We start from the raw sequence: 16,381 nt of genomic DNA, 5'->3' as shown, positions 1-16,381 counted from the left end.
ATGACAGCTTGATGTGCCTGATTTATTTTAAATTTCTCTTTTGCTCTATGTTCCACAGCTTATTCTATATGACTTTGCTTGCCTATACAGCATTCCCTAATCAATAGCCACAGTCAGACATCTTATTTTTCCCTCCTACAAGAATCACTTCACATTTCCCTTTACAGAATTTTCTTTTACTGACTTTTTCTCCTTTTCCCGTGTGAAATATCATGCTGCATTAGCTTCAGGATGCAAGGAGCTACAAGCTGGGAAGCTGTAAGTTCAAGATCCAACTCTCACTGACAGGTCTTAATATTCCTGCAGCCTGCCCAGCTTCATTCATATTAAAAAACCTCATATAGCCTCTATTGTAATTTTAAAGACTGCTGAGAGATTTCAGAATGCAAATCTCTTCTGCTTTCAGAACAGATGCACCAAATATGCACCCACATAAGTCACCCATAGGATAACCCCTAATACAAAGAGGGCCAACCTTTCAAAGATCAAGAAAGTATGCAAAGAGATAAATTTCTCCCCACATATATTTCTCCTCAGCCTCCTATCTTCCAGCTTAGACGCTTTTGTAAGTGCCCTGTCAGGAAACCCCTCCTTCTGCATTTACTATAGAGAAAGAGAGTCAGGGAAGACTGCCTTCCCCAGGCTAAAATCAGCCTCTGTGAATAAACCCTGCCTGCATGTGCTTTCCAGACAGCTTAACTTTCAAACTCAATTAATAATACCACTGGTCCAGAAGACAAAGCTCATTCTTGAGGATGTAATGTCGGTACTTCTTGAGGATCATATATAATGCAGCTTTCAAGCTAGACAGCTTTTTTAAGCTTTTTTCCTTTTCATGCTTTTTAAAATCTTTAACTCTCCATTGAGAGACGATGGATTCAAAAGTTGTTTCTCTATCTAAGTGGTATTTGCTTGTCCCTGTCGTGAAACATTTGTTGGATGTTACTTCCCAAGCCTATATATCAAACTAACATGCTGACCAAACTGCAACCACTCTGGCACAGCTGATGCTCTTTATTTAATAGCTGGTACTGTGACAGTGGCCTCACACCTGAGTCCTTTAGTGACAGTTCCTGCATGGGTGCCAGAAGGGTGCAACACATTTGCCTATATTCCCAAAAGTATAATTGCTACATATACACTGTGGACAGATACTGGGCATTTAGAAAAATAAGTAAATACTGGGTTTAAGGCCAAAATTAGCATTTTATCTCTACAAAGAATATTCTAAGTTTTGAGGTCTTATCTAATATTTTTGAAGTTCTGTGGGCTGACAAAGCAGTCATGGAAAATTCAGATGATAATCTCTAAAGTCACTTCTCAGCCGAGCAATTCAGCCGGTTAAGGAATAACAATCAATTCTGACAAATCAAGAAGCAAGTTGTGTCCTGATTTTTTTACCTCTGAATCTGAGCTGCCAAGTTCAGCCAACGTGGGAGCCTTAAGGAGTCTCTTGCGTTGTACTGTCACTTGTGTGGCCCCATTCTGCTTTCCTTGTGATGCCAGGCCACCGTTCACTACAGAGGCATCCACTAACTTTCTTCCAGCCTCTGGTGTAGATACATCTAGCAAAAGAAACAGAACAGTTGGTGTTTGTACTTAATTTTGCCTTGTCAAGGCAATACACACAAAAGGAAAAAAAATCATTGTGATAGTTGTTTGTGTGCAATTATTTTACTTTAGCAATACATTACTCAGAGAACTACAGGCAATAGCTTGTGGCACAGAAGCAGCATGAAAGAATGAAAGCAGTGGAAAAAGCAGCAGACTAACACCAATCAACTTTAAAATAAAAATCCTGTGTTAAACCCAAAAATATCCTTCCTTCAACTTATAGTCTATAATTAACTATATAACAAGTATCAGAAGAATGCACAACCGTATCTGGACAAGTCGGCTTCCAGAGAATCTGAAGACAACGCCACACAAAAATTAGGAGGTTTAGCATGGAGTAAACCTAGTTTTTCCTGTGAGGACAGAACTACGCTTTATTTTGCAGTATACAGAAAAGGAATGAAAATGAGCTAAATAACTAGCATTCATCAAAAATATGCACAATTCTTAGGCTTGCATGGTCATTTATATTAAAAATATGTCTGTGATGTCTAATCTTCATGTAACAGCAGAAACATTAGGCTCCAGCTCCATTTTCATCTACATGAGTTTTACAAGGATGTAATGCCACTGAGTGAATTACTAGGGATTTCTGCCAGCATGCAATGAAGATGCATCTTGGATAACGTAAGCATTGGGCCTGCTGTGCTTAGCCTGTGCTTAGACACTAAGATAATGACCTAGGCTTTGATATTTTAAGAGAGCTTACAGTTTGGTCTGATAAATCAGTTTTATCCCTGTAAAAGTACAAAGTGCAGCATTACAATCTGAAGAAAATTATGTCGGAGGTAGAAGGAAGAGAAGCTCTTAAGCTCCCATTTGCATGTATGCCTCAGCATCTGGTCTTTCTACAAATGTGTTTTTCTACCCATGTAATTATAGGACTCCTTCCCCAGTCTTGTAATAACAAAGTACCTCCAGGTATTTTAAGGCTAAGGCAATGATGAGTTATTATTCCCATTTTTATACCTGGTGAAAAGAGGCACAGAAGGTCAAATGACTTGTACCTTAGGTTACTGGGAGGACTATGACAGAGAAATGATATCATCCAGATATCCCCAGTGCCAACAATGTAAGTACTCACACATCATTTGGAGTTACTCACATAGTTGCCCTGGTATAAACAGAGTCAGCCACTGCTGCTACAACACAATTTGCATTGATAAAAGCCATTCTTGCACTAGGTAAATTAAAACTACACAGTCTAGACAAAGCCTCAGTTGCAGTAGTAGGTCTCTTTTACAACATTCTCACCGGAGTAGCTATTGAAAAGGAATAAGAAAAGGAATAAGTTAAATCAGTATATATTTTAAAGAATTAATTAGGTTATTGTTAAATGCTGAAAACAGAGCTAGAAAGGACAGGATATATATCGAAGTTCCTCTATAAATCATACCTTCAACTGGGAGTATAAGAAAAGGTGATTATTTGGACTATTAAAGTCATGGTGACATTCCAAGCCTATGAATCTGTGTACTACAGTGTTATTACTGCCTTCAGGTCCTCCCTACAAAGAGTTGCAATCAAAGACTTAGACTCTCTAACCCTTAGTTCCTATCTTCAAAGGCTTTGCTAATGGGTGTCCTGACTAGCACTATGGCTTATAGGTCATTTTTTTCCTCCTAGATTTCTGCGAGTAGAGCATGGGCGTCCTCCACATCAAATGCATTCCTGCTCTAACAACTGCTCAACGCAATCCCAGAAAGCGACAGCAGGAAAACAAAACCTGAACTGCCTCACCTCCCTGCTGCCAATACCACTTCTTGAGACCTCATAATTAGCTGGCAGGCAGTTGATTGAAGAAGCTCAGGGTTTCCCAAATGAGCAAGAGAAAAACCTTTGATTTGTCTCTTGATTGCACAGGGTGGTTCCTGAACAGACAGTCCAATGAAGCAGCCCCAGCACCACCAACACAACAGCCAAAGGTGGTGTCCCTTCTCCGAAAAACTTCCTGGTTGGTGACTCCCCTGCCTGATGGCAGGGAGGGTGAAGAATGGCCTGTAAGTACTGTTGGACTCACTAAGAGAATCAGTGATGGGAAGGCCAACAGTATTGCCTTCCTTCCAAAAAAATAAAACACACGATAGGTCTGGGGAAAGGAAAGAGGAGGGAACATCCACCAGACATCCCCTAGCACTATAGGAGGTGATGGAATGGATATCCAGGGTACATTGTAAATTGTCTTCTGTGGGTTTTGTTGTAGGTTTTGATTGGGGGGGTGGGGGGTGTTGTTTTGTTTTCTGAGAGTTTAGGCCTCAAAAATGGAAACTTCTGATCCATTTTGGAGGGAATTTATGTAGCCAATCACTATCTACAAAGCCTAAATCAGTTGTTAAATTCACACATGTATGAGTTGTTCGTATGTTGGTTTATAAGTCTTCGGAAAGACCAGAAAAGTTTTAGGTAAATCGAGAAGACAATCCACCATATTCCAACTCAACATTTATCCAACCCAACATATTCCAACCCAACATTTATCACCATTCTTTTGTCTAAAGAAAAAAAAAAAAAAAAAAAAGGAGTTTTTACAACTTGCAAGCACTAAAGAATAAATAAAAAAAAAGAGTAAAATTAGAAAAACATCCAATTTATAAAATCCGTTTTGTCAACAGTGGTCAAGTTCAGTTTATCATTCCTGCACTTACAGTACTGGATATACATGAACAAAGGGATTATCATAATTTAAAGAAAGGAATTTGAAATCTTACAGTTTCAGCAAACAGATTTCAACAAAAATAACTTGTTCCAAAATTAAAACCAGAATTTGTTAGCAGACACAGACCAAAAAATTATTACTTTAAGCTATTTTAGTGATGTACTCAGACAACAGAAACATTACCGGGTGGCAAATAATCGTATATCATTGTAAACAAGATAAAATTAATCAGGATAAACAAGTCAGAAACAACCAATAGACTAATGCTTATAAAAATGAATATGAAAGATTAATGGACAATTCTTTGAAACAAAAAACTACTTTTTTTTTTTTCATGGATAGTAGTTCACAATCTCTAGTTTCATAGATCTAAATGTTTTGAAGATGATTCAAATGATATTAAAAAAGGCCTTGTGTGAGTAACAGCCCGGGGTTAAGATTTTATTAGAGAGTCAGACACACTGGGAGAGTGTCATTTCTCTGTGTTTTCAGGCAGCAAGTACAATGAACAGTACCTGCAAACTGGATGAAAACATTTGGTTTCTTTTGAGTTTCTTCTAAGCTATCATTACAACAGGCAAATGAAAGAAGAGAAGGTCTTGATTTGGTTACTTGATCTTTGTGTTGGCCTTCCTTGACCAGCCTTAAGAAAGGAGAGACAAAAAACCCACTCTAGGATAATATGAGATGCACCTTTATTTACATGTAAGATTACGACTCTTACGAAACAAGGAATTAAGCAGACCACAGATTACATGCAAACCACAGCAGTCATGTAACCATATGCTGTCTGCCTCCTAACCAGATCTCCTTGGCAAATAATGACAACAGAAACCTGAAATTTGTTCTATACAGCAAACAGAAAGTCCTCAACCTTATCATTTTTACACTGAGTTCAAAAGAAGGCTAAAATGGATTTCCAGAATTAATATAGGTTTACTTTTTACTAGTTATGATGACGATAATATACTGGGAAAGATTACATAATGAACAATGGTAACAGAGATGTGCTGTTCCTTTCAATGGACTTAGATGTTGAAGTCAAACCTGAGAACTAATAAATCAGTATACCAAACTGCTAGTCTTTTGCTGGTGTTTGCATCACATTTATTATTGTGTTATTTAAATTAAAAGGTTACCAGGACCTGGTGGAGTTCCTTCCTCACACTGGTCTGAGGCACAGATCATGTAAAGCCAACAGCGATACACATCACCTCACGGGGTTCAGAACAACAGGAATAATCCCCATGAAATTTGGCGTTAAATGTTTCAGTTTCCTTTTTCTTCTCTCCCTGCACTCCCTCCACCCAAAAAATGTACAGACTGTTTCTGAAGTAACAACTTCAGAGCAGCCGTGCATACAGCTTTGAGGTAAGAACTTGAGTGTTAAGAGTGGGAATGACTGCTCTTTTGAGCTGCATTCAACATAGTTAGCTTAAAAGCAGCTTAATTTCGATTATTTTTCTATTAGAGGAAGTGGGCAATGACTGCCCTGGTCCCTAGCTGATGAGTATCCCTCAGATTACTCTCATTACAGGTGGCTACTGATTGCTCCTTCTATTCTACCAGTACAAAACAGTAGTGTAAAAGAAGGTCCCGGGCACCCCTCCTCTCTTCTTCAGGATAACAGCAGGCAGATGCGTGGAGCCAGGCACTGTGCCATACCAACTACACCGGCTCAGTGCCAGCAAAGATCTTCTCAGAATTTGTCTGCATCATCCCAGTCACAGGCAGCAAGCATAATATAAGCCGGCACCTGTCCTTTAGCACTTAGTAGGAAACACTACTGTTTTTCAGCTGGTTTGCCTTTTTTTATGACAGCAATTCCATCAAGCAGAGAGCAATGAAAGCAGTGAAAAAGCAAATATGTGGAAACAGTGATGAAAGCACGGTATAGCTTCCCCACCTCCAAAATAATGAAAAAAGTAAAAGCACACAAAGCAACAACATTTAAAACTACTGTTATCTGCTTACTATCGACATCCCAACCCATCTAATTCATCTGTACTGCTCATCTGGTGTTTCACATCTACTTAACTGGAATGTTTTAATCATCTTGAATTTACTTCTAAAGACAATTTATCAGATCACTCCGTCACACCATATGATATGAGAACCACGTGACTTGAAAAAACAAAACCAATCACATTTGGAAGATGGATAAAGAAAACAAGAAGAGTTCTTCGGTGGTCAGTCAAAAAGAGCAAATCGAAGTACAGTATAGATTGCTATGAAGCTGCTTCTTTAAAATAAAAACATTATGGTAATGAATTAATGGATTATGAAGGGAGATTTTACAAAATACTGTTTGAATTTAAACATGAGGATGTCTCAGGATTCTTAGAAATAAAAGGCAAAAGAAGCACACAGACACATGTAGAAGGACAGATCTGAACATTTCCCTTTTGATGGTCACTGGCGCATTCAGTTTTATAGTCTTAAAACTGAAGGAACTTTTGGCATATCTGAAAGTAGCAATACTTTTTGAAAACTGAAGTTTGCCTGTTTATGCTATTATCTGAACCCCTGGGGACCCTTCAGCTTTCAGTGGAGTAAAACATGATACCAAGCACATATATAATTTGAATCCCACCAGACAGCTGTAGTAGCTGTAAAATACGCCATGAGTGTAAGGTTTCACAAAAGGGCTTGAGCTGGATTAACAGCTTGCCACCACCTCTGACGGGGAGAGCCTGTTCCTTCCTCCCATCCACCCATGCTCATCACCTGCCCTCAGCCAGCTCTCTGATCATCTGATCAGATAGTAAGCAGGTTTAAATCACTAAAAGAACAGAAAACCAAGCTGGTAAAAAAATATAGGTATTGTTCCTGGGTTACATGAGTTTAATCAGGTCATCTTATGAATAAGTGAGCAGGACTGGCACAGAGAAGGAGGGAGAATCACACGCTTAGAGGGGAGCATGAGGAGGAGAGGGAGCAGCGAGAGCCCCTCCTCACCTCTTGACAGTGGCAAGTTGTTTACTTGGCTCAGCCAGAACATGAAGCCATGTTCACAGACAGGTCACTTGTGAACTTGACTTCCATATTACAAAACTACTGTAATTTTTTTGTTATGGTAATCAAAAAACTTTTATATAGTCTTTCTAGTTCACAATATGGTAGCATTTCAGTCAGATTATGCCTTTCTATGGGGAAAAATAACTACATGAGGTTAAAGGGTGCATGGAGAAAGGGAGGATGAAAACTCTGCAAAAGGCCCAGATGAGATGTTTCTACATGCAACTGGAAGGAAGTGGGGAGGGTACAGCTGCTGTTGCTTCTTCACAAAATGAGAGCATGGATTTATTTGGAGACTATTTTTCTCAGGAGTCACCTAGAGGAAATTAGGTAAGAGCTAGCATAAGAGCTGTCCTCAGAGGATAAACCTTTGAGCCTAATGTAGAATATTCTCAACCTCAGTGAGGGGTTGGGCCTGAGTATCCTGGAAAGTTAGTGTACAGTCAGGGAGGAATGAATTTATTTTCTGGCTAGTAGGCACAAACTCTCTCTGATGTTGTTGTCTCTGAAGTAGAACATGTTCATACAGTTACTGCACGTCCTAACTAATGGCCCACCAAGACAAAACTTTAAATTTGATATTAGATAGGTGATCAAGGTTCAGCTATTGAATCCTCTGTATCAGCTGTTACCAGCAAACCTTAGCAACTTATTTTGCTAACCAGTAAAGGAAGGTTTAGCCTCTTTTGAGTGAACGGCTTTGATTTCATGACTCACGAAGCATTTACTGTAATGATGCTCAAAAGAACTGAAGTTCCTTTCTAGATTAGCATTCATATGTGTATTTCATTTAATCTAGAAAGGTAAATGAGTTCAAAACTAGCTTCTGGATCCTCCTTACAAATGAAGTACTGCAAAAGACAGTCTAATCAAAAAGTGAGTGTAAAGACACAAAGGTCAGATTAATAAATAAATAAATCAGACTTGAAGGTGACACTGATTTCTGCAATCCTTTCTAGAGTTTGGAATAGCTCTCGGCCACCTTATTTTGATTGTTTAAACAGAATTCCAGCACTCTAATTCAGGTGAAATACAGTTGTTTCCTATACCTAGTCGTCCTTTTGTGGCAAGGGAAATGTAGGTATTAATAAGTAATTTATCTTAATTTTTATTTTCACTGACCATATCTTGGAAGAATCCCTTCAAGTTTCTTTCTTAAATGGGAATTCAACAAACAGATGGAACAAATTTCACAATAAGCACAATAACCACGTCAGGTGTTGTTGCACCTTTTACCTGACAAGTCAAAACTGTAAGACATGCTAAGTGGCCGCATTGCTGTAAAAAAGAAACAAAAACAACAAAAAGAAAACGATTCAGCTATTAGAAAAGCAGAGGAGTAATGAAAACAAAAGATTGACTCCACTTGAGACATTTTGAATTTTGTTGCCTAAATCCAAAATGTGTCAGACATGCTATTGCTTTACTGTAGTATAGCTCAAAGTCTGAAAACTACAGTAGCATAAATGGGACTTGCAAACAGAGCAATTATAAATATATTTGCATAGTTGTAGAATGAGGTTTTTGGAATTCAATAAATCAAATATTAAAACAAGAGGCAAGTATCTTAAAAATGGAATATTTTCAATTAAATTGCCATGAAACAGAGAAAGGGGAGAAGGAAAAGAGAGAGAGGAGACATAGAGCTGGAAAAAAATTGAAAGTACAAAGCCACATTTCACACAAGTTTCAGTGACCTGAAATAAAGATATTTCTAATTTTTTTAAGCATAATCTCCGATGATTATAATTAAACTAATAAAGAGAGACACTCAAGCTGAACTTGAGCAGTAGTTTCCTTGAAAAGGATGGAAAAAAAGGCCAAACACAGTGTGATTTGTGCTGATTCTTGTTCTTTTTGAAAACCTTAGGTGGACTTAGCCGTTAAATGTATCCATAATATTATCCTCTTCTTTTTGGGTCTGTAACCATTTTATTCCTAGACAAGAAAGTGGTCAGATGTTCTTTATTTCTGGAAACACCTATCTATATTTCCAATTAAACAGTGTAATTCAGGGAACAGACACGCAAAATATTTCTCATCTGAAAACAAAATTTCAATGTGCTAATCCAAATAAGCAGGCCAAGCCCAGTTACAAGAATGTACAACAATGAATCAAAACTGACATCAGCTTATCTGTCTAACTTGAAAGGTGATAAACATGCAAGCTATGTTTAGGTATGAAAGGGCATGTCAGCCACACATACCACTGCATTAAAAGATGTTTAAAAAAAGGTTGTGCTGGGACAAGTTTTGCTCATGAAAATAAATCTATGTGGTGAACACAGTAGGTGGCTGACTTAGAGCCAAATTTGGAGTCAGGGTATTTTTCCTGTAGTTCATTAACTAGACAACATCAGTCACAGATTAACAGTATCTAAATCCCTGACCAAACATAGCATAAAGGCAAATACATGTTAAAGCATAAGGGTGTTTATCACCTAATGCTGAGTCCTAACTGAAGGTTGATAAAACATGTACATGAAAAAGTTTTCTCCAAGCTCCATTAGCTCAACTTGCTTGAGTCACAAATCCATGCTTTTAAGTAAAAGGACATGTACCTCAAGGCTGTGTTTGTCTCGATAGCTTACTCTGATGATTTTATGAGGTCATTTGAAAGCTCACTCCAATTCTTCTACTCAAACCTCTCCCTTTGTGAGAACAGCTTCCAAGATTAAATTAAATCTCCAAAGAAGTTTTAGATTGAGAGCAGCCAGCCACAGGCTGGCTTTTCTCAGTGGCAGCTCAGGGTACAGAAGATCTTACCTGTATGCATGTGTTGTGCAGAGCAGAGGGACAAAACCTGTGGCTACTGGGAAACCCGTGCCATAGGTCCACCCATACTGCCAAGGAGGAACTGCAAGAGTAGAGTCCCCCTCACTCCAATAGTCAAGTGTAGTTGTGCACCTGACTGCTATAAACTGAGCAACAAGGAGTAACTCTGGGACATGTGCAACATACTTTATATTCCCAAATATTTCACTCTAACACTCTTTTTCTTCCTTCTTTTTAATAGCAACAAATATTTCTCTCCAGATGGTGCAAGTGCCCCACATGGTGTTTCTACTTAGATTTATAGTCCTTAAACCTCATTACCTTACATGTTGTTACACTAAATGACATTCAGTGGTCATCTAAACTATGTGGCTGATCTATCTGTACCATACTGAATGTCACTAGCATTACTCCATTCCCAATTCTGCACAAACACATTTTATTCTAAAGGGAACTTTGGACATAACAATCATTTTGATGTGAGAAAGAACAAAACCTCATATTTCAGCACAAGAAAAAACTACCTTCAAGGCCTTTTGCTCTTTTCTTTGTGCCAGCAGCAAATAAAGACTTGGGAAATAAAACTTGCATGCGTGCCCTTTTACACCTCCAGTAATATGGCATTTAATCCAAACAATTCACTGGACTGAAGGGGAATTACCACAGTTTCAAACCTCAGAAATTTAATTCTTTAACAAAAAATGAAGAATTGGTGCAAGACAGCTATCCCTCATTGGAGGCCATGCCCTGAAATGAGCCCACGAAGCCCTAACCAGTAATACTCCAAAATTTGACATTGTTTTTAGAAACTGTTTACTAAATGGGTTTGATGTCATTTGTATCAATTAGAAATTTTAAAGATCTATTAGATCAAATCTGCTGTCCCTGAAAGGACATGATACTTCCCAGATGGAGAACATTTAAAATACTGAAATTGAATGTTTGGAAGAAAAGGCATTGTTCCACATTTTTAGAAGCTTTGTACATTAGGAAAAATGTCTAGGCCTATTACAAACATTAATTGATACAGCAATCATAAACTGAACCCAAACCAGAAACTGGAAGGCCCAAAGAAACAATATTCAAACCACCATGCTTTTAAAAATGCACCCAAGCATTCACCAAACTCTACCAAGCATTTCAAAAACAATTCAACAAAGCAAGACTGATGAAACTGTTTTTCTCCAAAGACAATGGATTGTTACAATCCACATGAATCTGGACCAGTGCCTTTAAGCACATGTGGCAAGCATGAACAGTCAGCAAAAAGCAGCAATAGGGAGTACATACATGGATTATTTCATGCTTTTCAGCCATAAAATGCCACTTTTGCTCTTCAAAAATCCAGCTAGCTCAGTTTTTCTGATACAGATAAATACTGTGCTCTTAAAGAAACGTAAGTCACAATGTAAGACTGTATTTGTCATGCTTTTGTCATCAGAACCACTGAACTTATGTAAATTGGTGATCGTTGGAAAGCATAGTATTTGTATAATTTCATAGTGGGTTGTTGAACATATACTGCAGAAATTAAATGCTTTGTAGTGCAAGTCTGAATTATTTGCTGAAAATATATACAAACACACATTCCATAACTTGGAAAATGAAGCAAAGATTTAGATTCAAAATAAAAGCAATAGATTCAGCAAACAAAATATAAGCAGATTTTAAATTAAGGAAGTTGATGATGCTAACAACAGGAAACAAAGAGAATAAAATTAATCAAAACCAGACACGTAAAGATTACTTGCAGATATGTAAGGAATATTGCACTGGGGAGAAGTAATACCCATTCCATTCTGAGCAAATCTAATATTAACTGTCATGTGCAACAAACACTATAATGCCATTAAATTTATCTAATACTTATATGAAAAGAGTATCTTATTTTTAAATATAACTTAGCACAAAGATTGCATAGCCCTAACAAAGCCTGTAGGTTCTTTCTTTTTCTAAAGGGATGAGAATAATTTTATCTTCCATGACATCTACACAGACATTGCTAATATTACTGCTTCTTATGTGGGAAGTTTTCTGTGGATGCTGCAGGTAAGAACTAGCAGTGTGCTTACCCAGCCTGCTACGCCTTATCTCATCAGGTGAGACTGGACGTAGCTTCCTCTCTGCCTTGATTTCCTCCAGAATCCTTTCATGAAGGCTGCGTGGCCGTGGTGGGGTTGGTTTCAGTTTTCTTGCCGAGGCCTCAGGATATAAAGATAATCATATTTACATAAAACAGTGCTTCCTTGAAAGTAGATGTCACACTCTTTCAGAAAAAAAAGTGGAACATTGTGATATGATTTTACATGCAATCAATTGTAAAGTTCACATAAATTCGAAAGAGGATTGTATTTTTCCCCAATTCATCACGATTTCCCAGAGATAAAGGGCTGCTGGTAATAACAGCTATTAACTGGTAGCTGCAAGATACTACACACTGTTCTTTCAAGAGATCATGTTCTATATACAGAAGACAATATTTTTGAAAGTCCATGTCAGAAAATGTAATATTTAACCTATTCCCTGGACACAAACATGCTCTAAAAAGCTACATCTTTGTCAGGAATGAAGCCCACTTACAGGATTTAATGGAGGTCGCGATCGGATGAAATCCAGGATTATTTCATGGGCACTCTTTTTTAATCGGGGTGGAATGTCACCGTTGACCTGGAAAGGAGAAAGTGAAATATATATTTCCATCTTTTGCATTCATATTCATGCAGATGATGAGATCAATTGAAAATTCACAACAAACCTGACAGAGCTTGCAGTGTTCTAACACCTGCACAGACGTAAAACCCCACCAGTCCTGAGCAGAGCAATAATCCATATGCAGAGCACAGGCTAGCAAAAATGTTGACAACAGTTTTTCAGCTTTGCAGATAGCTGCAGAATAACCACAACGGCAGCAGCTTTTATCAGCAATACTTAGAATTCTGAAATTATGAAATCAAATGTCAAGGCTGCAATCATGTCTATGGGATAATGCAGATGAAGACTGTATCTTGCTTGGAGGAAAAGTTGCCAACATCATTTTTCAGAACAACTATTTGCATCGTGTCTCACTGCCAACCATTACACAGTCTCTAATACTCTGTGTTCTTAGCCTCTGAGGAAACGTGGATGCTCTTTAAGGCCCCAGTTTTCTTGATCTCCTTACCATCTCCCAAGCACTGATGAAAGCAAAGCTAAATCTGGCACAATCACCAATGATTTGCTTGTAGCAATGGATAAAAAATATGTTCTCCTTGGTTTTTTGTCTCTGCTGCTCTAGCCATGAAGAGGTGTCCCTGTGTTTAAATCCCAGAAGGAGAGGAAAGCCCTGAGCATGATTTCACAGCTACCTCTTCACCTGCACTTTAAAGATTACTCAAGTGTAAACCAAAGTTTGTTAATATGTCTAGAAAGCAAATCACTAGAATGCTATGGCATGCCACTGGAAGTCAGGAAGCGTGTTTCCTCACTGTAAATTTCTGTAGAAGAGGGGCTGAGTGAGGGTTGTTTGCTTGGTTTTCTCCAGAGACACAAACATTTCTTTCTATGATACCTCATTTAGACATAAAACCATATGAAAGACATCACAGGAGAGTCAGCAATTCACTATATGTCCAGGATATAAAAGGCAGCAATGGAACTTTTCCTATCATATGAAGCATTTGTAAATTGTAAACTAGGAATAAGTGTATGGATTTGCTTAAAAAAATCCACCTCAGGTTTAGTGTTCATACAGCACAGCGCCCAAGAGCACACAGTTGAGGATGAGACAGCATCCCCTACCATACATACTCCTGGTACCTTCTATTACTACACAGTAGCTGTCTATCAGCCCTGTCTTCCAATTTGACAGGAATTCCCATGACACTATATTTCTTAGACCAAGTGTCCCAAATTTCAGCATTTTTTTTTTCTTTTTTCTTTTCTAAGGGTCAGTTGGCTCATTTTTCTTTGGGAGACTCTATTCATACAACCTCTGTAGCCAGAAAATATATGTAAAGACACAGCTCTGGTTTGTCATATCACATGCACTTTTACTAACCAGAAAGAATGCTGCAGTCAGAAAAATGGGTTTAAACACCCATAATATGATACCTGAATATGATCCCTAACTGAACTTCACTAATACCATGCAGCTTCCATATAAGCTCTGCTCACCTCAGACATGCCCTGTGTCCAGGCTGATGCAGAGCAACAGACTCCCAGAGAAGATTCATCCCTTCCCCGGTAAGGAAGCAGATGCAGAGTCCCTCCTGGAAAACAATTCATTGCTTTCCCAGGGACTTTTTCCGGAGGTATCCTACCCCAGACATGATCCAAATTCTGTTTGTTCCCCCACCCTCTTAGCTTCCTTAGACTGAATTTCATATAGCTTGGCAGAGAATACCAAGCTGCTAAACTCTGCAACATGCATCACCTTCCTAAAAATAGTGCGAAAAATTAAAATTGAAAAGGTTTATATTAAACAGTGATTTGACATTTTATGTTGAGGAAAATATTATTTTAAGCAGTGTGATTGACTATTCCCGTTTAAAGACTGAGCAATTTTTTGAGGCCAGCATGCTTTACAGGATTGTTAATGAAATGAGAAGTCTCTCTTCCCCGAGTTACTGTTCATCAGATGTCAAAGTTGATAGCTGAAGTTGAGAGTTATTACCATTAGAACAGCCATTTTGTAAACTGATAATCCCTGTTCCAGCCTTGGGGAACAACCTTCTGCATGACAATAGGAAATAAATAATACATGGATCTGAGCCTTTCACCTCAGGGCACTCTACAGCCCTGACAATGTCACGAGGGTATAATTAGTATCAGTATTCCCATTTGATTGGAAAAGGAGAACTGTAAGATTTGCTTAAGTGATTTTCCACAGGATACATGGGGAGCTGGTGGCAAAGCAAGTGGATGTTTTGCAGTCAACAAACCAAGAGCAGGAGTGCCTGTGGCAGAACCTACTTTCTCATACTTGGCACCCAAACAAGAAACTGATATGAAAGACACTAAAGGGAAGCTTTTAGCCTCTCTCTCCACACTAGATCTATTTCTTTACTCAAACTAACTCTCTCTGTAATGAGTAATTTCACATACATCTTTTAATTAATTAAAATTCACGGCTCTTGATTAAAGTCTAAATCAGCGATATCTTCCACAGATACAGCCACGATATGTGCAGGGGAAAAAAAACAACGAACAAAATTATCTTTTTTTTCACATACCAGATTGGACCCAACTGCAAACTAATATTTAAATAAATGCATCAAAACACTGTAAAACTATCTTAAGTCCTCACATGTGTAAAACTGCTTTTGTACAGCAGTATGCATTAAAACTGGCAGTGTGGGGAAAGCATAACTAATGGTTATAAAAATCAACCTGAAATTTACAGATCTAATCAGCTAAAGCACAGAAAAATTACCATGTAATCATGTCCTCACTCACAACCTGCTACCCCCACATTTTAATATATAAATATGGATTTGCAGTTTAAAAAATAACTGCAAATGATACTTAGTAACCTTTGGCTGAAGCCCGAGCTTTAAAAATGGTGATCCCAAACAAGAAGTACATTGCACATGATTTTCACAAAAAAATAGATCACTTATCACTGACATTCAATTATCTCAGCCATTTATTCGTCTCACTATAAAAGGTGACAGCATTAAGTAGGAGAGTGCTCTCTCTAAATAACAGGCAACATGAAACTGATAGTTTTGAACAACAGTTTTGTACTATCTAAAAATTTTCATTTAAACTTAAATTGCACGGACACTGAAACAGACAAGAGGGCATAATTCCCATTTCCAGAACAGCTCATGATAAAGTTCTGTTGTGAATTAAAGTATTCCAAGTAGGTAAATATTTTCCATCTTTCAGTATGCAGACAGTATAGTGCTTTTGTTAACACAGTCGTAACACAGTTGTTACACAGTGCATATTTGACACCCCACAGCAAGCTCAAGCAGCAGCGTCCAAGAACGAAGTGCTTTGGTACTTCACATCGTAAGCCACTGTATCCACACTGCTGCATATCTTACAGATACAAGTTTATGATACCACATGATAACCACAGTACTTACACTCCTCCTCTGAATGCCCCTAAAGCATGATTAGGAACTGTAAAGCTCACTGCTTTACCTAGGATGACTCCTAACTTCTGCAAAAACACGTGATGAAGGCAGTAAATGAAAAAGGATAGTTCCTTGCTTAAAAGCAGCTGAATACCACTCAGTAAAACTAAGTGAGACCTGGGCGTTAAGAGAACAACAGATCTACAATGCCCAGCTGGACTAACCAGTCAGTCTTTTCCTCACATTCTCCAAGTCC

General features: G+C 38.2%; 1 protein-coding gene across 3 annotated transcripts in view; it reads right to left on the bottom strand.

Moving 5' to 3' along the window:
* SPIRE1 (spire type actin nucleation factor 1) overlaps positions 1-16,381 on the bottom strand; it is a 134,407-nt gene that overhangs the window by 21,075 nt on the left and 96,951 nt on the right. For all 3 annotated transcript variants that reach the window (XM_074877972.1, XM_074877988.1, XM_074877981.1), the window contains exons 7-9: positions 12,644-12,730; positions 12,136-12,265; positions 1,402-1,565 (exon numbers count right to left, since the gene is read on the bottom strand). In XM_074877972.1, the coding sequence (XP_074734073.1) occupies positions 1,402-1,565; positions 12,136-12,265; positions 12,644-12,730 (381 nt within the window). The remainder of the gene's footprint in view (positions 1-1,401; positions 1,566-12,135; positions 12,266-12,643; positions 12,731-16,381) is intronic.

This window comes from Strix uralensis, chromosome 1 (assembly GCF_047716275.1).
Source record: "Strix uralensis isolate ZFMK-TIS-50842 chromosome 1, bStrUra1, whole genome shotgun sequence".
Taxonomy (NCBI): domain Eukaryota; kingdom Metazoa; phylum Chordata; class Aves; order Strigiformes; family Strigidae; genus Strix; species Strix uralensis.
The sequence above is the reverse complement of the archived record's forward strand: the minus strand, read 5'-3'. Positions and strand labels throughout refer to the sequence as shown.